General features: G+C 49.3%; 1 protein-coding gene across 1 annotated transcript in view; it reads right to left on the bottom strand.

Moving 5' to 3' along the window:
• The window catches only part of MED26 (mediator complex subunit 26), a 54,734-nt gene extending 48,183 nt beyond the window's left edge, over positions 1 to 6,551 (bottom strand). Inside the window, exon 1 of the mRNA XM_010361480.2 lies at positions 6,191 to 6,551. Within this exon, the coding sequence (XP_010359782.1) occupies positions 6,191 to 6,262 (72 nt within the window). The 5' untranslated portion in view covers positions 6,263 to 6,551. The remainder of the gene's footprint in view (positions 1 to 6,190) is intronic.
• Between the last annotated feature and the right edge of the window lie 18,108 nt (positions 6,552 to 24,659).

The following is a 24,659-nucleotide window of genomic DNA, read 5'->3' as shown; positions in this document are numbered from 1 at the left end:
GGCCTGCGCATGTCCACATAGCCACCTCACAGTGCCCCCTGACTGTGTTAAGCTCTGACAATAATCCACCGCTCCCCTAAGCACATCATAGAACTCTCACCTTCCCTACCCCTAGGCTTGCCTCCAAAAGCCACACAGAGCAAATCTAATCCAGAGGGTACAACACCCCAAATGCTGAAAATCAGTGCCACGTACACGCTACCCCAAGACCCTTTCCATTTTTTCAAGCCCAGACACCCCGACCATACCCACAGACACAGCTTGACATCTGCCTGTGCCCCATCCCACGGCAGAGAGGGAAAACTGTGCAATAATTTGCCGACTATTCCTTCCAGCTCTGTTCCACTCATGCCAGAGACAACGCAAGAAGAGCCTGCCTGCCTGACTACAGAACTTATTCTGAAAAACTGGATGACAGAATATACTTAAGAAAGCCATCTCATATTCTTAAGAATTCTCAACTGTTTTCAAATAAGGCACACGGAGAACTGTTCCATTTGGATTTGAGACCTGCAGCACCATCAGGCCATCCGACTGCCGAGCCCACGTGCCATGGCACCCCCCACCCAGCTCATTCATGACTATGCTCTATCTGCCCTCCTCCCTGTGAGGCGCCAGGCCCCTTTGGCACAGTAGCTGGGCATCTTCAGGTCTGTATCCTCTACACTCAGCACACGAGCACTTGCTAATCAGTTAGTGACTGAAATGTAACTGCAGTGACTCCCAAGGCATGGAATCCATTCAGAGAAGACCTTTAAATAGAGCATGCAGAATTATCGGTGTGTCTTTCTCACTCAGGAAATGCTTCCCGGTTCAGGGAATCCCTATGGCAAATCCACACCCTGCTCTGAGACTGAAAAGCAGCTGTTTTGGAAGGTTCTCCCAGCATGGGTGCTAGCGAGACCACACTGGAATGAAATGTGCTGCCTCTCCTGTACTCACTGGGCCACAAACTCGGCCACCCATTCTGACAACCAGCTCCCGGTCCCCAAAGGGACCAGGCAGACGTGGGACAGCCTACCACTAGAAATACAAAGGAAAAGCACAACGTGCAGTGACAAAGCACCCAGTTTCCAGAAGGAGATGATAGTGGGGGAGTGGCCAGGGGACCCCTCCCACTGGACTGGAGTCACTTGGAGTCAGTCTGGTTAAACTGCAGCTCAGTCTGAGAAGATGTTTGCAGACCCCAAAATCAAGAAAAGGCAAGCCCAAGTGTCCTCCTTCACCTAAAAGAGCTTGGCGCCCTTAAGGTACATGTCCTATCTTACACAGTTGCCCAGGGGCTGATGTGACCATGGTGCCTTCTTACATCTGTATTCAGGACAAAGCCCCTGCCACACGCTGGTCTTGGACAGTCCTCCAGGGCTCGGGGACCTCCAACCAGGACAACATAGTCTGAGGACCACACAGAAACCTCAGTGAGGACAGACTGTAAAGTCCACTTTCTCCTGAGGGACAGAATGAGTCAAAGACAAGGACATACACCTGTGTCACAGGTGACACTTGCTACCTGTTTCCCGAAGTCAGAGAACACCACGCTGCTCCTCTGCTGTGTCCTGGCCACAACAGACAGAGTAAAGACAGATGAGTCCCTGAATCTGGGCAATTGTGGAGCAGTGGGCATTTACATGTTTGGGTTTAGGGTCCCCTACCATTTTGGATAGGGTCAGAATCAAAAGTCCTTCATTTTGCAATTTATACTATTCTGCTTTTCTGCAGAATAAATGGCATTTTAAGTTAATATCAAAAGTGCTGTAATGTTGAAGTAGAAAGCAAACTGGTCACACAGACTCATGAAAACTTCCACATTAGTTGCTAGTTGCCACACCGTGGTCTGGCCCAGGTTTCTGTCCATGACAGAGACCTTACGATGTCCACGGGACAGGCTGTCTCATATCATCACGCTGTTAGATCTAACATAGGTAGATCCAGCCCCAGGCTGTAATCTCACATAAACTTGTAGGGGACGTTACAGGATCCCCACAAGTTTTCTTACCAGCTCAAAAACGCTGCCCCCACGTGCCTCTTCTGGAGCCATCTCTCCATCTTTCAAGACAGCGTGGTGGTGTTCAGAGTTGGTAGGACTCTAAGGACTGTCACTTAATGACTCTGGGTAAGTCCCTAACTTTGGTTCCACACCTCCCATTAAGTCAGTAAGAAACAAAAGCATTTTGTCCTCTGCTTGCCCCAGGAGACACCACTGAGCAGCACCTACTACCTGATGCTGCTGGCTTCTGCACCTGCAAAAGGGGAGACTGGCTCCCCCACTCACAAGGCTGTTGGGAAGAAGCAGAACTCTCTGACATGGTGCCACACAAACTAACAAAGCATACACCTTGGTTTAGAATTTTGTTAGTTGAGAAACTTCACACAATGTACCTTGCAAAGATATATTAAAAACAAAACAAAACAAAACAAAAAAAACCCTTCTAGAACAACTGACATTAGACTCTGCTGTCCCTTCCAGGATCTGAACTTAGATCTGGAAGGAGGTTTATGGGGTGCATACACCCATTCCCAATCCCACCCTGTGGACAAGAAATCTGCAGGCAAGTCAAAGTAAGCAACATCCAACCTTCCAATTCTTAGGTGGGAAAATTATCTTTCTTGCTGGGTCTCTCTGCAGAGTGCCTTGGTCACCTCCCCCTTGGTCTCTGTTGCCTGAAGAGCTGTAAGAAAGCAAGCAGCTCCCAAGGACGTTTCCCGCTCAGAGCCTGACAGCTGGAGGCACTGACACAAGCGGCCAGGGCTAGTTCAAGTCCCTCTTTGCTGCAGGACCTTCTCAGGCCTCTCCCTGCTCTGAGCACAGGACATTCACCTGCAGTTAGCAAGTCCTGCCCTGTGCTGTTATTTTACTTGTCATTAGGATGCAGTACACCGTCTACTATCCGTCGGACCTTTCCTCTAAAAGCTAAGTTTGTTAATCATCACTTAACATCCATGTTCCTCACAGTTCTACCGAGTAGCGTCTCAGGTCACCTGTGATTCCTTCCCTCTCCAAAGTTCTGCATTAGAATATTCCACGACTGAACTTTTGGGCATAAAGCAGTTACAAAGGCTTCCTAGTAAAATGGGGCTCACATGTAGCTCCTCAGGTACAGGTCCAAGATGGATGCTAGGGTTCAGTCAGTTTAAGCAGCAGATAGAAAGTGTGCCTAATGCTTCTGCTCTAGAGGGAGAAGACAAGACAGGAAACATCCCAAGAAGCTTGCGTGCCACACAGGAAGATAAAGCTCGTACCTCCACAAAACAAAGAGTGTCCCAGGCAGATGGGAACCGAATCACCTGCTGAGGAGACTGCTCACTACGACTGCTATGCGAGAGTAAGACACAGTCCTTCACTTTACCCACAATGCAGCGAGAGTAAGCTGGAACAATCATGCACACACTGCGCTTCGGAGAGATTTTCAACACCCTGGGCTGAAAGGGTGCACGACGAAAAGAAAAGCTCCAACTGCTCTGAAAAACCGTTAGTAGCCTTTTGAAAAGGAGAGTAGAGGATTTACTTTATTACTGAATTGGCAGAAATTATTAACTCTGAGCCTGCTGCTATAGGAATTCAAATGCATACTCCAGGGGCTAAAAGAGCACAGAAACAACTTTCCTCCTAAGAATTCCTTTGTCAAGGAGATGGTTGGTAAACACGACTTGTTCGTCACTTCCCTAACTTTGCAGACACTTTTGGATATGAGGTCAGTTCCTGACACTGATTTTGCAAGCAATAGCTAAGTTTGTTAACCATAATTGCATGCCCATAAAGGCGAGCACCACACGACACAATTCTCTGCCGCTTCTCTCAGAAGAGGTTTAATTTTAGTGTTGGCTCTTCAACATTGTCCCCGTTTTTTTTTTCCACGAGCATCTTAAATATGTGTCAACTAAATATCCAGTAGTGGAATTCATCATTGGGCAGGGCAGAGAGGAGACAGCGGCACGCCGGCAGCACCTGTGCTGGAGCCACCTGCTCTCACCTGAGCCCACATGGATCCAAGAGAAACTGCAGATGCACTGACATGCCCGGCTCTCACCACCACCTCCGCCAGCAACCCTGTCCACCGCAGCTGTTTCTGCATGGTGTTTGCTCAAAGCGAACGGTCCTGTCAAATGGCCCATAACAGCGCTCAGAGGATCAATCACAAAGGAGGCACCTTCCTCATTGCTCATAATCAAGAAGATAATTTCCCAAATCCATCCACCCCATGTTAGTAGGACTCTGCCCAAGATCATCACTAAAGTCCCTGAAAATAAGCGATATGAAATGCAAATTCCATGCCAGGTAACATAACCAGGGACCTATATAACATTTCTGCATGAGCTGAGACACACAAAACTAAGATTTGTTCCGTCCTCTTTTCTTCTGCCTCAAGGAACCCTTTTGATTAGAGCCTTACACAATACTGGAAACTGTGAGGTCACTGGAGTGACCTAATCTACAACACTGTGATCGCCTGTCAAAGTGCCGCCTGATCCCAAAGCTCTCTGAGGTGGCATTAAGGATCAGTGCTAATATCTCTCAGCAACCTCTCAGACTCTCCAGAAGGAAAGCGAGTGCATGAAATTCAAAAAATTACCTTCTGGTTCCACGAAAGATGTACAAGTCACCAAGGCTATTTTTTTCATGTCACTAGTTTTATCCTCTAATATTTCAATCTTAAAATTGCAGTGGCACCAGTTACTGCAAAAAGGACATTCGAGAAGGTTTTATATAGCTTGTGCCCACTCCACCCCCAAAGTCATAACAAAAATGTATAATATAACATTCGTTAAAGACAATTACCATCAAGTCAATGTTAATGGGACCTGAATACCAGGAATAAGAGAAGTACTTACATTACAGCAAACACAGGGCCTTAGAAAAAAACTCATAACCCTTCAATCTTACCAAAAATTGTATAAGTCAACGTGAATTATTCCAAAAACATCATCAGAGTTAAGCATACTGCTAAGAGTAATCAGCCAAGCTCATGTAAAAATACAAGTAAAAACCCCTACGGTGAGAGAAACCTGAGTTACCTGGCCAAGCTAAAGATGATTTTTTTCTTCCATTCACAGCATATTAAAAAGTGATCTCAATGGCCACTTCCTGGGAAGCAAGGCCTCACTTCATACCTGGATGCTACTGCATCTTCCCACCGCCCTGCTCCTGCCGCGGGAAGTATGACCCCCACTGCCAAGAAACTCTTGGAGAAAATATGAGAATAGATCAGTCTTCCCACCCCCCCCACCCCCGCAACAACACACATACACACACACACACACACACACACACACACACACACGGAGGGGGAAGGGGCGGTCCCTCCGCAAACAGTAGCCTCAGCAAAGGGGCACCCGAGGAAGCGACACCTGGAGTTAACCCTGACAGTCTGGGTCAATAGCCACCAGGCTGAGAACCCCAGGTGAGGGAAAGAGCCTACTGACACAGGGCTCTTGGGTAAACGGGAGAGAAAAGTCCTCTTTAATTCACTACCCAAAAAATGGAGCTCTGGCTTGGTCAGAGACGCAATGGGTACTGAGGCCCAGAAAGGCAACAGGAAGGATCCCACCCTCCCCGAAATCATCTGTCGCTGGCAGCGACCCCAAGAGGGTTTTGGCGAAGGCGTGTCCAGTCACAGACGGGAGACAGACTCTCCACGTACCCTGGGTACCCGGCCAGGGGCAAAACACACTGGGGGTTCTCTCCGAAGCCAGGAAGGTGCTCCCAGCCGGGAAGGGGGGGAAGGACTTCTCTGATCAGCCAGAAGGCCAAGACATGGGAGACACAGGTTCCCCGAGTCATACCCCGGACACCAGTTGCTTCACAGCCCTTCTCCCTCCCCTCCCCCGCTCAGGGAGAGCTTCCCGGGGGTCTCGGGTCCCGGAGGGAGGGCGATGCAGAGCAGCTTCGTCCAGAGCAGTGAGGGTCATAGAGCTGGAGCAGAAAGGGGAGATAAACTCTACCCTTAGCCCCCCGTCTGCTTCCTCCGCCCAGGCCGCACGGAAGCCTCGGCCTCACGTACCAAGCGCTGCCGGGCTGCCCGACCTGCCCCCGGCCCGGGCCCGAGGAGTGAGAGGCAGAGATGGCAGTGGCCCTCGAGGGGAGGTGGGCGCCAGACGGGTCCCCCGAAGCCCGGTGGGCGAGGGGGACAGGAGAGGGGGAGGGTCCCAGGCCCATGCGGCCTCCGTCCCAGCTCGCGCGGCGGGTACTTACGTTGCTCTGGGGGTCGATGGCCTGCAGCAGCCGGTCCCTGATCTGCTGCGGAGACGCCGGAGCCGCTGTCATTGCCTGGGCGAGGCGGGGGGTTGCGGCCGGGCCAGCGGGCGGGCGGGCTGAGGCGGGGGACGGGGGTCACTCACTCGCCGGCCTCCGGGAGCCGGAGCCGCATGTTCCCCGCGGCGCCGGGGGGTTAGGGGCGCGCGGGGTGGCGAAGAGGGGAGCCGGGGCCGGGTCTCGGTCCCGGGCCGCCGCCGCCACCGAAGGAGGAGGAGGAGCCGCCGGAGCCGCCACCGCTTGCTGCCGCCGCCTCGAGAACCAAACTCCAGTGAGCTGCCCCCGCGCGGAGTACTCTGGGTAGTCCGCGCCGCACGCAGCGTCGGCGCCACGCTGAGGAGGTTGGGAGATGGGACGGGCGGAGACGCCAGGCATGGGCGGGGCTGTCCGTGCGCCACGCCCCGCGCCTCCGCGCACGCGCGCGCAGGCGCACTCACCCGCCTGTGCCGCCCCGCCCTGTCGCCCGGCCTAGGCAGCCGTTGGGAGGAGGTTGGGCGGGGCAACGGTCGCTGCCTGGAGGCCCCGCCCCCGTCCGGGTCGCGGGGCGGGGCTTTCTGACGGAAGCGCGCGCGCAGAGAGTCCTTGAACCCGGACTCTCGCGGCGGCTACCTCAGGGCAGGGAGGGCAGCGGGAAAATCCTTCCTCTAGGAAAGCCTTCCCGGCGCGTGACTGGGGGACGACAGTCGCAGGCTGAGCAGCTGCCGAAGTTTTTGTGAGGGCGAGGGAACCAGACGTCCACGTTGTGATTCTGAGCACGGAAGGGTCATCGGAGGAGTCCGGGGGTGTCGCCGCGGCCGCCCCCGCCCCTTAGAGGGTGTGGGAATGGGTGTGGTGACGGGCGGGGGTCTGCACCGCCACGCGCGACCCCGATCGCGAAAACGTGAGACGGCAAAGAAGCCGCCCCCCCGTAGCTGGGAACGCCGGAAAGCCGGAGGTTGCAAATCTGCGTTACGCCGCGGCTTCTCCACCTCGGCACCACTGGCATTTGGGCGGTATTGCTCTGTCGTCGGGGCGGGTCCCCCGATCTGTCGGAAGTTGAGCGGCATTTCTGGCCTCCGAAGCGCCCCCTCCCCCAGTCTGCAGTCACTGCCGCCGTCCCTTGTGGGGGCACAGTCCCCCCGCCCCCCTACCGGCAGAAAACCCCGTGATTGAAAGACCCTTCTACCCGCCTCTGCCTGGAGGTGCTGTAAAACTGAGATGCTCATTCTCTTAACCAAACACGTCACAGGAGGAAACGGAGGCCCAAGGTCACCTAAACTTCGGGGTTAAGCCCAGAACCGCAGGTGTCAAGTTTAAGGGCGCCCCTCCTCCCTCCACCCTACTTATTGCCTTCTGTAATTGCTCCCCTCTCTCTGGGATCTCTGTTGGAAATGCTGTTGTGAGACGGGGTGGAAAGGCAAGCTCGGCAGCCTCGGGAGAAATCTTTTTTTTTCCCACTGTTACAGGAAGACCTAGATTTAAAACAGGAGGAAGACGGCTGATGAGAACCACATGTGTGCCTTGGAGCTGCCTGGCACCTGTTAGTCTTGTATTTGTTGTGCTTCTGGGAAATATTTTCATTTGCAAAAACGGCTGCTTCTGCACGTGGCTATAGTTGCGTGCTTCTGCACATGTGAAAAGTTTTACATCCCCTTGGAGGAGAAAAGAAACACGGGCAAAACACTTGTCATTTACTGCTCCCAACCTCACCCCTCCCAGAATGTGGAGCACTGTGTATATGGTGTACGTGGTCCAAATTGGAAACTGGCCCATTGGGAGATAATTCTTTATCTCATTTCTGATAAGCAAAATAAACAAAGCCTTCCTCAGGCATATTCTGGTCTTGCCTTTCAATTTCTAACTCGGATGTACAGTATCTTTTTTTTTTTTTTTTTTTTAATAAAGGATTACATAGGAGACAATTTATTTTGCATGGGTCAAGTTATTTTAAGAAACATTTGGGCCGGAGTGGTAGCTCAAGCCTGTAATCCCTGCACTTTAGCAGGCTGAGGCGGGTGGATCACTTGAGCTCAGGAGTTCGAGACTAGCCTGGCCAACATGGTGAAACCCCATCTCTACAAAAAATACAAAAATTAGCTGGGCGTGGTGGCGCACACCTGTAATGTTGGCTACTAGAGGGGGCTGAGGCAGGAGAATTGCTTGAACCCGGGAGGCAGAGGTTGCAGTGAGCCAAGATTGCACCACTGCACTCCAGCCTGGGCAACAGACTCGTCTCAAATGAACAAAAACAAAATGTGGGGCCAGCCATGGTGGCTTACACCTAGTAGCTCATGCCTGTAATCCCAGCACTTTGGGAGGCCGAGGTGGGCAGATCACTTGCGGTCGGGAGTTCAAGACCTGCGTGGCCAAAATGGTGAAACCCCTTCTCTACTAAAAAAAACAAAAATTAGCCGGGCATGGTGGCACACACTTGTAATCCCAGCTACTTGGAAGGTTGAGGCAAAAGAATTGTTTGAACCCAGGAGGCAGAGGCTTCAGTGAGCTGAGATCATGCCACTGTACTCCAACCTGGGCGACAGAGCAAGACTGTCTTGAAAAATAAACAAACATTTGGAAAGTACTCAACTTACCTGTTTTTTAAAAACTAAGAAGCACTGACATGACTGAGTTCCTCAAGGGCACTGGCTCTTTTTGGTATCCCCAGTAGATAGAAAAATAATTATTTGTGGAGTAAGTCAATGAAAGTTTCATCAACTACACGGTAGTGTTACACACCCCCCCAGACATATGAATGCATTTCAGTTTCTACAGATCTGGTACACCATGGGTCTCAACAGCTATTTCCGGAATGAAAGAAATAGTTCATAACACTATATACACCAGGATACACAAAACACACACGGATATTTAGTTTTATTCCACATTTAATATACGTAAAAGGGTGCTTTTGTAAATGCAAAGATTAAATCAGATAACCACTGAATTGCAGTGTTGAAAACATTAGCAAGTTGTCTTAGGTCCAGGGTGGATACTGCAGTTCACTTAGCCAACTTTCTGCATTGAGACATCCTTGCCAGGAATCCTGTCAGTTATGCGAAGATGTGGCACGAGATAACTCCTCTTGCTGTGATGGTTCGTCCTCAATGACAGGTCCCTTATAGTATTTAGGTACAACAAGGTCTTTTGTGCTTGGAATGCCCTTGAAAAAGCTGCCTCACCTGTTAGTGAGGGGAACCCCAAAGACAAAGGGAGAGGAAGGGCTGGGTGCAGTGGCTCACACCTATAATCCCAGCACTTTGGGAGGCCGAGGTGGGCGGATCATTTGAGGTGAGGAGTTAAGAGACCAGCCTGGCCAACATGGTGAAACCCCAACTCTACTAAGAATACAAAAATTAGCTGGGCGTGATGGTGGGCGCTTGTATTCCCAGCTACTTGGGAGGCAGAGGCAGAAGAATTGCTTGAACCCAGGAGGTGGAGGTTGCAGTGAGCCATGATCACACCACCTCACTCCAGCATGGGTGACAGAGCGAGATTCCATCTCAAAAATAAAATAAATAGTAGAAAGGGAGAGGAAGTAGCTCAAAGTCCATGATTTGCTCTTGCCACGGGAAGAGGTAAAGAAGTTAGTGTCAGGAGGTCAAGTGCAGAGTATCTTCAGTCAAGCTGGACGGTGAGGGAGTAGGAGGATGTTTCTCCCCGGACTCACTGCTGTGGCCTAAGCAGGAACCGGGATACTCAAGAGCACTGCAGAGGAAGCCTTGACCAGGCAGGTTCACACAGCTGTACAGGACCAGTCTTCCACAGCGACACCTTGTGATAGCCAGGAGCAACAGCAGGAATGCGCTCATCACAATGATAGAAGCAAGCCCCTGACAGGCCATTTAAACCACAGGGTTACTAAACTTACCCTAATAAGGGATGTGAGGGCTCCAGGGATTAACAGAAAAAGCCAGTGTGACAAAAACAACCACCCCGCTTCAACCCCTATGCTTGCTTTGGGTTTAACAGGCTGGCAGAATCTTTTTTCTTTTTTTTTTTTTTTTGAGACAGAGTCTCACTCTGTTGCCAGGCTGGAGTGCAGTGGTGTGATCTTGGCTCACTGCAGTATCCACCTTTTGGGTTCAAGCGATTCTCCCGCCTCAGCCTCCCACGTAGTTGGGACTATAGGTGTGTGCCACCACACCCAGCTAATTTTTGCATTTTTAGTAGAGACGGGGTTTCACCATGTTGGCCAGGATGGTCTCGAACTCCTGACCTCGTGATCCGCCCGCCTTGGCCTCCCAAAGTGCTGGGATTACAGGCGTGAGCCATGGCGCCTGGCTGCTGGTGGAAATTTTTAAAACCCTTTCTCAAAGATGAACTCATTCAACCGTATCAGTTATCTCAGAAGTACCTAGATGAGTTTCATAGTTCTGCCTGGCTTTGCACTAAGTCTTGTTTACTCTAAAAGTGAAACCAATTTAAATTGGCTTTGACTAACCTTGACATGTCAAAGGTAGCTAGAAGAACTCAATTTTTAAATCACATCTTCAGATGGGGATACACAAAGGATACCTGCTCCTGTGAATCCAGTTTTGAAGCCAAGTCCCGGACCTGGTTGGGGGGGATTCATGAACACAATACTTTAATTGCGCTGTACAAACACAACACAGCTGGGATGCCGAGGAAGGAAAAAAGTCATTAACTGCGAGCATTTCTTTCTTTTTTTTTTTTTTTGAGGCAGAGTCTTACTTTGTTGTCCAGGCTGGAGTGAAGTGGTGCCATCTGGGCTCACCTCTACCTCTTCGGTTCAAGTGATTATCGTGCCTCAGCCTCCTGAGTAGTTGGAATTACAGGTGCGCACCACCAAGCCCAGCTAATTTTTGTATTTTTAGTAGAGATGTGGTTTCGTCATGTTGGTCAGGCTGGTCTGGAACTCCTGACTTCAGGTGATCCACCCGCCTCAGCTTCCCGAAGTGCTGGGATTACAGGCACGAGCCAACGTGCCTGGCCAACTGGGAGCACTTCAATAAGTTCATACCCTCTGACCCTGTGGGTGTGAGCATACTGAAATTCACAACTTCTAGAAATTTATCTGAAGGAGGCAATCAGATGTATGTACAAGGAAGTTCACTGAAGCACTATTTGTAAGAATGAAAGATTGGAAGTAACGTAAGCCTAGCAATAGGGGAGTACGTAAATAAATTGTGATCAATTCCCCACAATGGGAAGGTTATGAATTAGAAGGCTCCACAGGGAGCTTTGTGGGGGCTACAACAATCTAAGCCACAATGTGAGTGGTGACCTCATTGGTGTATGTACATGTAGAAATTCACCAAGCTGGCCGGGCGCGGTGGCTCATGCCTGTAATCCCAGCACTTTGGGAGGCAGAAGCGGGTGGATCACCTGAGGTCAGGAGTTCGAGACCAGCCTGGCCAACATGATGAAACCCTGTCTCTACTAAAAATACAAAAATTAGCTAGGCAGGTGGCACGCGCCTGTAATCCCAGCTGCTCAGGAGGCTGAGGCAAAAGAATCACTTGAACCCACGAGACGGAGGTTGCAGTGAGCTGAGATGGCACCATTACACTCCAGCCTGGACCACAGAGACTCTGTCTCAAAAAAAAAAAAAAAAAAAAAATTCACCAAGCTATACACTGCTATAAACTTCCAAAGTAAATTGTGTGCACGTGTGTGTGCACGTGTGTGTGATGTTGTCACTAAGAAAACCTGTACTGAGTTGGGCACAGTGGCTCATGCCTGCAGTCCTAACTAGTGGGAGGCTGAGATGGTTGAACCCAGGAGTTTGAGGCTGCAGTGAGCTACAACTGTGCCACTACACTCTGGCCTGGGTGACAGAGCAAGATCCCGTCTCTTACAACAAAAATAAACCCACTATTGATGGAGAAACGCTCCCAATAAATAATAAAATGCAGCATATAAACTATAAACATTGTGATCTTAATTATACTTTTATTAAAATCTACATACTTATGCACAGAGTGCATAGAAGAACTACTGGAAGGGAACCAAAATATTGACAGCAGTTCTGATAGATAGAATGACAGATGGTATTTATTTTCTTTTTACACTTTTTTCCTAGGTTAGTTCCGCATTTTCCGGCATTCATGTGTTATTTCCCAGCCATCCTGTCAAGTGCTGGGATCGTTCTGATCTCTGGGAGCCTCCAGGGCTGACTCCAGTATGGCTAATCTAAAGTGAGCTTGTAATCTCCAAAATCCTGATGGTGGCTTTTCTATTAGACCGACTAATAGATTCAGATCTAAGTCCCAACAGTTTGTGTTTTCCTTACTGTCCCAGTTTTATCATTATTCTTAGTACTAAACAGAGTGACAACGGGGAGTGACATTTGTTGAGGACCTACGATGTGTCAGGGTCCATGCTGGGGACTTCACATGAGGACTCCATGAAGCCCCCTTGGACGCTCAGGTCCTCGTGTCATCCCCAATTCCCGCCTGCCGCTGACTCTGGGGTGAACCTGCAACTCACTATGGCTAAGAGAATGCAGTGGAAACCACACTCTACCCAGTCTGGGCTAAAGCTTTAAGGAGGCCTGGAAGTTACCACACAGCCCAGCAATTCTACTCCTAGGAATCTCCCCCAAGAAAACTGAAAACATGGCTGCATGCAGTGGCTCACGCCTATAATCCCAGCACTTTGAAAGGCTAAGATGGGCGAACCACTTGAGCTCAGGAGTTTGAGACCAGCGTAGCCAACATGGCAAAACCCTGTCTGTACTAAAAAATATAAAAAATTAGGGGTATGGTGGGGGGCACCTGTAGTCTCAGCTATTTGGGAGGCTGAGGTAGGAGAACCTCTTGAATCCGGGAGGTAGAGGTTGCAGTAAGTCGAGATCATGCCACTGCACTCCAGCCTGGGCAACAGAGTGAGACTCTTGTCTAAAAAAAAAAAAAGGGGGGGGGGCAAGAAAACTGAAAACATATACTCACAGAAGGAAATGTACATGTAAATGTCCATGGCAGCATTGCTCATAATAGCCACAAAGTGCAGACAACCTGCCCCACCTGGGTTCCTAGCCAGCCTTCTTTCTCACCATTCTTGAGTGGGTCTTCTCATACCTGTCCCACTGAGCACCCAAGCATGCAACCAAGTGACATGGTCTTTGTGCCTCAAAGGAGTAACCCAGGCAAAGTCATGTGGCTGGATTTGGGGCTGGCTAAAGAGTCTGGCCCGTGACCAGGCATGGTGGTTCATGCTTGTAATCCTAGCACTTTGGGAGGCTGAGGCAGGTGGATCACTTGAGGGCAGGAGTTCGAGACCAGCCTGGCCAATATGGCGAAACCTCATCCCTACTAAAAAAAAGAAAAAAAAAAAAAAAAAAATTAGGCACGGTGGTGCAGGCCTGTAATCCCAGCTACTCAGGAGGCTGAGGCAGGAGAATCACTCGAACCTGGGAGGCGGAGGTTGCAGTGAGCTGACAAGATGGTACGGCACTCCAGCCGAGTGAGACAGAGTGAGACCCCATCTCAAAAAGAAAAAAAAAAAAAAAAAAAAGTCCAGCCCAGAGCTCAGGGTTCCCAGACTCTGAACCAAATCAAGTATAAGCCATTTCCCCAAAGAGCAGACAGGAGAGAAGGACCAAGGTGCTGATGTCCAAAGCCAAGCAGGAGGGTGGGCCTGATGGAAACAACAATAACAAACTCACCCTAGCCCATGGAGCTTCCCAGAGACAAAGGTGCAGAGTTGTACCCCAACATAGACGGCAACATCAAGAGAGTAGGTGGGTGCAGTAGCTCATGCCCGTAATCCTAGCACTGTAGAGAGGCTGAGGCGGGCAGATCACTTGAGGTCAGGCGTCTGAGACCAGCCTGGCCACCATGGTGAAATCCCATCTCTAGGAGAACAACAAAAAAATTAGCTGGGCGTGGTGGCAGGCGCCTGTAATCCCAACTACTCGGGAGGCTGAGGCAGGAGAATCGCTTAAACCTAGGAGGCAGAGGTTGCAATGGGCCGAGATTGTACCACTGCAATCCAGCAAGACCCTATCTCAAAAAAAAAAAAAAAAAAAAATATATATATATATATATATATATTTACAATTTGACCCTGTGTTAACAGAGTACTTGCCCGCGCTCCCCTAAATGTCCCCATCCTAATCCCCAGAACCTGTAAATATGTCATGGCAAGAGATAACTAAGGATGCAGGTGAAATTAACATAACTCATCAACTGACTGCTGGATTCTCCCGGTGGCCCCAGTGGAGTCACAAGGGTCCTTAAATGGGGAAGAAAGAGGTAGAGGAGTCAGAATTAAGAGACAGGGTGTCATGAGAAAGACTCGACAGGCTATTGGTTGCCTGGAAGATGGAGGAAGAGGCTGTGAACCAAGGATGTGGGCAGCCTCTAGAAGCTGGAGAAGGCAAGGAAAGTTTCTCCCCGAGAGCCTCCAGAAGGAACCAGCTATGTGGACACATTGATGCTAGCCTACAGAGACCCATTCTGTACTTCTGACTTCCAGAATTGTAAAGAATAAATTTGTGGAATTTTGTTTTTGAGACAGAGTCTCGCTCTGTCACCCAGGCTGGAGTGCAATGGTCTGATCTCGGCTCACTGCAACCTCTGCCTCCCGGGTTCAAGCGATTCTCCTGCCTCAGCTTTCCATGTAGCTGGAATTACAGGCATGCGCCACCACACCCAGCTAAGTTTTTGTTTTAGTAGAGACAGGGTCTCACCACGTTGGCCAGGCTATATTTGTTTTGTCTGACACCATGAAGTTTGTGGTTATTTTTTACAGTGGCAAGAGGAAACTAACACGGCTTTAAAGAAAAAGCTAGCCAGGCACAGTGGCCCACGCCTGTAATCCTGGCACTTCGGGAGGCTGAGGTGGCAGGACTGCTTGAGCCTGGGAGTTCAAGACCAGCTTGGGCAACATAGTGAGACCCCGTCCCTACAAAAAAAAAAAAAAAAAAATTGGCCGGGCGCGGTGGCTCAAGCCTGTAATCCCAGCACTTTGGGAGGCCGAGGCGGGTGGATCACGAGGTCAGGAGATCGAGACCCTCCTGGCTAACACGGTGAAACCCCGTCTCTACTAAAAATACAAAAAACTAGCCGGGCGCGGTGGCGGGCGCCTGTAGTCCCAGCTACTCGGAGGCTGAGGCGGGAGAATGGCGGGAACCCGGGAGGCGGAGCTTGCAGTGAGCCGAGATCGCGCCACTGCACTCCAGCCTGGGCGACACAGCGAGACTCCGTCTCAAAAAAAAAAAAAAAAAAAAAAAAAAAAAAAAAAAAAAAAAATTAGCTGGGGGTGGTGGCATGTGCCTGTAGTCCCAGCTACTCTGGAGGCTGACGTGGGAAGATAGCTTGAGCTCAGGAGGTTTAGGCTGCCGTGAGCTAAGACAGTGCCACTGCACTCCAGCTTGGGCTACAGAGCAAGAAACTGTCTCTAAAAATATAAAGAAAGAAAATTTAAAAGTAAAGAAACAGTTGATCATTCGGTCTTTTAAGATGTGGCACCACCAATTAGAAGGTTCCTCGATGCAATGCAATTACAGTCACTGAGGCACTGGATTTTCTAGTTTTCTTTAACTAAGACAGAGACTGAAACAGTCACATGTGGTTCCTGGCGACCGTGCTGCTGAGCACAGGCCCTCACTACTCAAAAGTGTGGTCTATGGACCAGCAGTATTAGCATCACCAGGAAGCTCCTTAGGAACATAGGTCCTTGACCAGGTGTGGTGGCTCACACCTATAAACCCCAGCATTTTGGGAGGCCAAGGCAAGAGGATCACTTGAGCCCAGAAGCTCAAGACCAGCCTGGGCAACACAGTGAAACCTCATCTCTACAAAAAAATACATTAGCCAGCTGTGGTGTTATGCGCCTGTTGTCCCAGGAGGCTGAGGTGGGAGGATTGCTTGAGCCTGGGGGAGGTCGAGGCTACAGTGAGCCATGATCACCTCACCTGGGTGACAAAGTGAGACTGTGACGAAAGGAAAGGAAAGGAAAAAGGAAAAAGGAAAAAGGAAAAGGGAAAGGAAAGGAAAGGAAAAAGTAGGCCCTTAGCCTGCACCTCCCCAGCCTGTTAGGCAGAATCTGAATTCCACGAAGACACCCCCAGGGGATTTAGGGGGATGTTAAAATCTGAGACCCACCCATAGTTGAGGCCACCATTGACTTACACAGAAATGCCTTCCTCTGTAGCACCAGGAGACAAAATCCATCATAGAACTTCTCAGGGTGCCTCCTACACCACACCAGCTTTGTGTGTTTGTTCTTTAATGCCTCAAGGCATACTATTAGCCAAGGAGAGTAACTAACAGCAGCTGTTGAATACTATGGGTCAGACTTTGACCATCTGTTATGGACTGAATTGTGTCACCTACCCACGTCTAAATTCATATGCTGAAGCTCTGACCTCCAACGGGGACTGTATCTGGAGACAGGGCCTTTTGGAGGTAATTAAGGTTAAATGAGGTCATAAGGGTTGGGCGATAAGCTGACAGGACTAGCGTCCTTATAAGAAAAAGGAGGCTGTTTGCAGTGGCTCACGCCTGTAATCCTAGCACTTTGGGAGGCAGAGGCAAGTGGATCACTTGAGGTCAGGAGTTCAAGACCAACCTGGCCAACATGGTGAAACCCCGCCTCTACTAAAAAAAAATACAAAAATTAGCCAGGTGTGGTGGTGCGCACCTGTAATCCCAGCTACTCAGGAGGCTGAGGCAAGAAGAATCACTTAAACCAGGAAGGCAGAGGTTGCAGTGAGTTGAGATCATGCCACTGCACTCCAGCCTGGGTGACAGAGCAAGATTCTGTCTCAAAAGAACTGTGAGGCCATTAAACCTCTTTTCTTTTCTTTCTTTCTTTCTTTTTTTGAGATGGAGTTTCACTCTTGTTGCACAGGCTGGAGTGCAATGGCATGATCTCGGCTCACTGCAACCTCCGCCTCCCAGGTTCAGGTGATTCTCCTGCCTCAGACTCCCGAGTAGCTGGATTTACAGGTGCCTGCCACCATGCCCAGCTAATGTTTGTATTTTTTTTTTAGTAGAGACAGGGTTTTACCACGTTGGCCAGGCTGGTCTTGAACTCCTGACCTCAGGTGATCCGCCCACCTCAGCCTCCCAAAGTGGTTGGGATTACAGGCGTGAGCCACCGTGCCTAGCTGTTAACCTCTTTTCTTATAAATTACCCATTTCTTTATAGCAATGCAACATGGCCTAATACACAGCTCTAGCTGACTAATATACCATCTCACCGAAGCCTTGCAAAACCCAGTTGAGAAAGTCTTTTAATAAAAGCAACAATATTAGTAAAAACAGACGATTACTGAGTGCCTGCCCAGCATCAGGCAGGTTATAGGCCCATGTCGAGGCTCTCTCCTTCACTGTACCCATGTCATGGATGAGGATGTAGAGGTGCAGAAGAGCCAAGACATAGAGCCCATGTCAGAGCCACACCTCCAACTTGCTTTCTGCTGCAACCATCCTTTCACCTTTTCTCTCACGCACACAATGCACTCTAATTAGATGTAAAGCTTTATTTCCCCTAAAATTTCCATAATTCCCTCGGCACAGTCCACATTCTTTTGCCTAGGTTTACCACCAACTGCCAAGATAATAATGTAAACTAGACACCAATAAACAGGATCCACTAGTAAGATGTCTTTTTTTTTTTTTTTTTCTGAGCCGGAGTCTTGCTCTGTCGCCCAGGCTGGAGTGCAGTAGTGCGATCTCGGCTCACTGCAAGCTCTGCTCACCCCCTCGGGTTTGCGCCATTCTCCTGCCTCAGCCTCCCGAGTAGCTGGGATTACAGGCGCCCACCACCATGCCCGGCTAATTTTTTGTATTTTTAGTAGAGATGGGGTTCCACCATGTTAGCCAGGATGGTCTCCATCTCCTGACCTCACGTTCCGCCTGCCTCGGCCTCCCAAAGTGCTGGCATTACAGGCGTGAGCCACTGCGCCCGGCCATAAGATGTCATTTTTAAAAAACCGTCTAGTCCAGAGATCAGTAAACTTTTCCAAAAAGGGTCAGAAAGTAAATAGCTTCAGCTTTGCAAGCTGAATGGTCTCTGCTGCAAGGACTCAATCCTGCCCTTGTAGTGCTAAAGGAGCCACAGATGATACACAAACTAATGAGCACGACAGCTGATACAGTGTGCCTGTATCCCCATCCAAATCTCATCTTGAGTTGTAGTTCCCATAATTCCCATGTGTGGTGGCAGAGACCTGGAGAGAGGTAACCGAATCATGGGGTGCTTCCTCCATGCTATTTTAGTGATAGTAAGGTCTCACGAGATCTGATGTTTTTATAAGGGGCAACCACGTCACTCAGCTCTCATTCTTCTCCTTCCTGCCACTATGGGCAGAAGAACATGTGTTTCCTCATCTGCCATGATTGTAAGTTTCCTGGGGGTCTCCCCAACCATGCATAACTGTGAGTCAATTAAACCTCTTCTGTTTATAAATTACCCAGTCTCGGCTAGGCGCAGTGGCTCACGCCTGTAATCCCAGCACTTTGGGAGGCAGAGGCGAGCGGATCATGAGGTCAGGAGATTGAGACCATCCCGGCTAATACGGTGAAACACGGTCTCTACTAAAAACAAACAAAAAAATGAGCCGGGCGTGGTGGCGGGCGCCTGTAGTCCCAGCTACTCGGGAGGCTGAGGCAGGAGAATGGCGTGAACCCGGGAGGCAGAGCTTGCGGTGAGTCGAGATCACACCACTGCACTCCAGCCTGGGCGACAGAGTGAGACTCTGTCTCAAAAAAACAAAAACAAAAACAAAAAAATTACCCAGTCTCAGGCAGTCTTTTTCTTTGGAGACAGTTTCGCTCTTGTTGCCCAGGCTGGAGTGCAATGGTGCGATCTCGGCCCAATGCAACCTCCGCCTCCTGGGTTCAAGCGATTGATTCTCCTGCCTCAGGCTCCTGAGTATCTGGGATTACAGGCACCCGTAACCACGCCCAGCTAATTTTTGTGTTTTTTAGCAGCGGCATGATCTCCACTCACTGCAACCTCTGCCTCCCAGGTTCAAGGAATTCTCCTGTCTCAGCCTTCCAAGTAGCTGGGATTACAGGTGCGTGCCACCATACCTGGCTAATTTTTGTATTTTTAGTAGAGATGGAGTTTCACCATGTTGGCCAGGCTGGTCTCGAACTTCCGGGATTACAGGCATGAGCCTCCCTGCCTCGCCCTTCTTATCCTTCTTTTTCTTTTTATAGCATGCCTTTTCCTTTCACACAAACAGCATCTGTCTTTCATCAATGCAGGAAAGCATCAGGAGGCTTGTCAAAGATTTCATAAACGCAAATTTGGTAAAGAAGGAGATAATGAAACGGTTGAAATGAAAAGAAAATGCCTTGCTAATGACAGCTTTGCTGGCATTTCAAATCTAACCACTTCAGAGGAGAGCGGATCTCATTATCCAATATCGCACAGCTGCTGTTCTGAGGAGTCTCAGGGAGCCTGAGAGGGGTCTTTCCTCTAACTGTCAAGAGAAAGCGGCCAGTCACAGCAGCTCACACCTGTAATCCCAGAACTTCGGGAGGCTGAGGTGGGTGGATCACTTGAGGTCAGGAGTTCGAGACCAGCCTGGCCAATATGGAGAAACCCCATCTCTACTAAAAATACCAACATTATCCGAGCGTGGTGGTGGATGCCTGTAATCCCAGCTACTTGGGAGGCTGAGGCAAGAAAATCGCTTGAATCCGGGAGATGGAGGCTGCAGTGAGCTGAGATCGTGCCACTGCACTCCAGCCTGGGTGACAGTCTCAAAAAAAAAAAACAAAGACAGACAGAAAGAAAGACAGAAAGAAAGAAAGAAAAAGAAAATTGGGTTTTCTTTTGATTGATTAATCACCACACTTGAAAATGGGAGGGAAAATTTCCAGCAAATTTAAAAAACGTGTTTGTGTACATCTATGTTAAAATGCAGGCCACAAGGGTACAGATGATTCCCCAAGTAGCTTTGGGAAGGAAGGGACACCTTGGGATTCTCCATCACACCCTAGCTCAGCAGTTGGCAAATTTTTCTGGTAAGGTGCCAAATAGGTGATATTTTCCATTCTGCAGGCCATATGGTTTCTGTGCCACTACTCCACTTTGCAGTTGTAGTATGGAGGTTGCTAAAGTACACATATTACCTACAAAGTAAAAATTATAGGTAATACACATACAAAGGGGTGTGGCCAGATTCCAATACAACTTTTCTTTTTTTTTGAGATGGAGTTTCACTCTTGTGGCCTAGGCTACAGTGCAATGGCACGATCTCAGCTCACAGCAACCTCCACTTCCCAGGTTCAAGCGATTCTCCTGTCTCAGCCTCCCTAGTAGCTGGGATTACAGGCATGTGCCACCACACTTGGCTAATTTTGCATTTTTAGTAGAGACAGGGTTTCTCCATGTTGATCAGGGTGGTCTCGAACTTCCAACCTCAGGTGATCCACCCAGTTTGGCCTCCCAAAGTGCTGCGATTGCAGGTGTAAGCCACTGCGCCCGGTCCTAACACAACTTTTTTTTTTTGGAGACAGTCTAGCTCTGTCGCCCAGGCTGGAGTGCAGTGGAAAAATCTCGGCTCACTGCAACCTCTACCTCCCAGGTTCAAACAATTCTCCTGCCTCAGCCTCCTGAGTAGCTTGGACTACAAGTGTGTACTATCACACCTGGCTAATTTTTGTATTTTTAGTAGAGAAAGGATTTACCACAGCGGTCAGGCTAATCTTGAACTCCTGACCTCAAGGGATCCGCCTGGCTCGGCTTCCCAAAGTGCAGGGATTACAGTTGTGAGCTGCCACGCCCGGCCCCAATAATACTTTATTTACAAAAACAAGCCGTGGGCCAGACGTGCCCTCCGGGCTGTAGTTTGCTGACTCCTGCCCTAGAGCAGATGTACATGAAGGGCAATGAGAAGCCCAGAGGGCGTATGCAAAAATACTTTCTCCTTCAACATACAATGGTGGAGGAAGCAAAATGGGTTCCAACATGAACCCCAAGTGAACACTCCCAGGGTAGGTGCTGTACACTGTGGCCTTCTCTGCACTCACCACCCACAGCTTATCACTTCGGCAGTGACTCCCAGCCTGTAGTCTTGTTTTCTAATACACAAAATCTGAACACAAACCAGGTGCCCATCAACTGGGGACTGGTTAAATTAATCATGGTATGTCTTTACAATGGCATATTTGCAGTTATTAAGAATCATATTGTGATTGAGCGTGGTGGCTCACGCCTGTAATCCCAGCACTTTGGGAGGCTGAGGTGAGTGGGTCACTTGAGGGCAGAGGTTCGAGACCAGCCTGGCCAACATGGTGAAACCCCATCTCCACTAAAAATACAAAAATTAGCTGGGCAGGCACCCGTAATCCCGGCTATTCAGGAGACTGAGGCATGAGAATTGCTTGAACCTGGGAGGTGAAGGCTGCATTGAGCCGAGATCACTCCACTGCACTCCAGCCTGGGCGAGAATAAGACTGTCTCAAAAAAATAAATAAATAAAAATTTAAAAAAAGAATGATATTGTGGTTCATGCCTGTAATCTCAGAAATTTTGGAGGCCAAGGTGGGAGGTGTGTTGAGTCCCCGAGTTTGAGAGCAGTTTAAGCAACATAGGGAGACCCTGTCTCTACAAAAAAAAAAAAAAAAAAAATTAGCCTGTGGTACGTGCCTGTGGTCCCAGCTACTTGGGAGACTGAGGTGGGAAGATGCGGCTGCAGTGAGCTCTCATCATGCCACTACACTCCAGCCTTGGCAACAGAGTGAGATCCTGTCTTTTTTTTTTTTGAGGCGGAGTCTCGCTCTATCACCCAGGCTGGAGTGCAGTGGTGCAATCGTGGCTCACTGCAACCTCCGCCTCCCAAGTTCAAGAGATTCTCCTGCCTTGGCCTCCTGAGTAGCTGGGATTACAGGCACGTGCCACCACACCCGGCTAATTTTTGTATTTTTAGTAGAGAAGGGGGTTCGTCGAACTCCTGACCTCGTGATCCGCCCACCTCGGCCTCCCAAAGTGCTGGGATTACAGGCGTGAGCCACCGCACCCAGTCGAGTGAGACCTTGGCTTTAAAAAAAGAAAAAAAAAGCCAGGTTTTCTTCAATGAATATGCATTAGTAGTTAAAAAACAATTTTTTTTTTTTTTTGAGACAGGGGTCTCATTGCATCACTCAGGCTGAAGTGCACCATCTCGGCTCACTGCAACCTCTGCCTCCCGAGTTCAAGCGATTCCTCTACCTCAGTCTCCTAAGTAGCTGGGACTACAGGCACATGCCACTATGCCCGGCTAATATTTGTATGTTTAGTAAAGAGAGGGTTTCACCATATTGGCCAGGCTGGTAATGAACTCCTGGCCTCAAGTGATCCGCCCACATAAGCCACCCTACCAGGCCTAAAAAACTTTTTCAAACAAAGTAAAACAAACAAAAGCCACTTAAAGCCACGCCAATGGTATTTAAGGATATTATGGACCCCTCCAGGGTTATCTGCCCCAAGGAAGCTAATGCCCTAATAGAAGCCAATGAAGATCACACACTGGTGTCGGGGGCAGCCTTGATCACTGTGGACAAAATATAAACCAAGTCCAGCAAGAAGGTGGCTAAGGACCGATTTACTGACACTGCACCATAAGTAAAAACGAGAACTGTAACACCTCCCAGCAACACGGCAAGTGTAAAGAAAATGATGCTGAAATGAAAACAGCAGAACTCTTCCTTCCTTATCTACTCTCAAAACATACATACAGGAATACAGAAAATGCTGCATGGGGATGGTGAAGAGAGGAAAAGGTTTACCAGGCTGGACATTGTTTGCGTTTTTTTTGTTTTTTTGAGATGGAGTTTCGCTCTTGTTGCCTAGGCTGGAGTGCAGTGGTGTGATCTCGGCTCACTGCAACCTCCGCCTCCCGGGTTCAAGTGATTCTCCTGCCTCAGCCTTTTGAGTAGCTGGGATTACAGGCACGCGCCACCACGCCTGGCTAATTTTTGTATTTTTTAGTAGAGACAGGGTTTTGTCATGTTGGCCAGGTTGGTCTCGAACTCCTGACCTCAGGTGAAATGCCCACCTTGGCCTCCCAAAATGCTGGGATTACAGGGTGTGAGTCACCCCACCGCACCCAGCCTGTTTGTAATATATATATATATATTTTGAGACAGAGGATCTTGCTCTGTCACCCAGGCTGGAGTGCAGTGGCACGATCTCAGCTCACTGCAACCTCCACCTCCCAGGTTTTTAAGCAATTCTCTGCCTCAGCCTCCTGAGTAGCTGGGATTACACGGGCATGCCAGCATACCCGGCTAATTTTTGCATTTTTAGTAGAGACAGGGTTTCACCATCTTGGCCAGGCTGGTCTCCAACTCCTGACCTCGTGATCCACCTGCCTCGGCCTCCCAAAGTGCTGGAAGCCACCGCACTGGCCTCTGTGTGCAATTTTTTAAAATGCTGTCATCAGCCTTTAATGGTGCGTGTGCAGACTGCACAAAGAAAAGTGGATGAGATGACAGAAAACACACACAGTGATGATACCCCCAGCAACAGGCGCTCTCAGGCACTCAGCCGCATTCGAGTTCATCCAAACTTACAACAACCTTAGGCACACACAACTTGCAGGCCCATTTTAGAGATGTGGAAACTGAGGCTTGGAGAGGGGAAAGCAATTAGCCAAGGTCCCACTCAGAATTAGCTGAGATGGGATTTGACCTCACACCTAACTGACCCAGAACATTAGTGCTTAAATGCTACGAGACACTAGGTACCAAAACTTCAAACTCTGATAACCTCTGGTGCCAGTGAAGGTTCTTGAAAAGCTTCCTTAAGAGACACAACCATGAGATTCCATTTTTTAAATGTACAGCAGCCACCAACTAGCATCTGAAAAAACCATGCTGCTATTATTAACAATGAGATAACAGTTCTCTGGAAAAAAAGAGGACTATTGAAACAAAACCTCAATGACAGGATTCTCTTCTGAGAGCACGATTCATCCCCATAATGGATAAATGCCTCGCCTCATTGAGACCTCCGCGCCAGTGTGAATAAGGCAGGAAGGTTTCTTCACACCATTCATCTGGCTTGCGAGGGACTCAGCCAAGATCTTGGCACGCCTGTTCTGAGAAGGACACTGACCTCAGCAAAGCCAGACCCAGCAGCTCCGACCTCTGCTACTTACAGACCATGGGGTGATGCTTGGCTGGGATATGGCAAGAAAATGAATTACAGAAGTGATCAAGGAGAATTCTACAACTTGAGAGGCAGCAAAAGTGGACTTGACCCTGGTCTAGCAACAGCCCACCATTAGCAATGACTCAATACTTTCAGGAGCAGCTCCAGTCAAAATTTTACTTGCTCAATTCTTTTTTTTTTTTTTTTTTTTGGGGGCAGAATCTCACTGTGTCACCCAGGCTGAAGTGCAGTGGCTCAGTCTCAGCTCACTGCAACCTCCACCTCCCAGGTTCAAGCAATTCTCATGCCTCAGCCTCCCAAGCAGCTGGGATTATAGGCGCACGCCACTGTATCTGGCTAATTTTTCTAT

The sequence above is a fragment of the Rhinopithecus roxellana genome, chromosome 8 (assembly GCF_007565055.1).
Source record: "Rhinopithecus roxellana isolate Shanxi Qingling chromosome 8, ASM756505v1, whole genome shotgun sequence".
NCBI classification, from domain to species: Eukaryota; Metazoa; Chordata; class Mammalia; order Primates; family Cercopithecidae; genus Rhinopithecus; species Rhinopithecus roxellana.
This window is presented reverse-complemented; position numbering and strand designations above follow the sequence as displayed.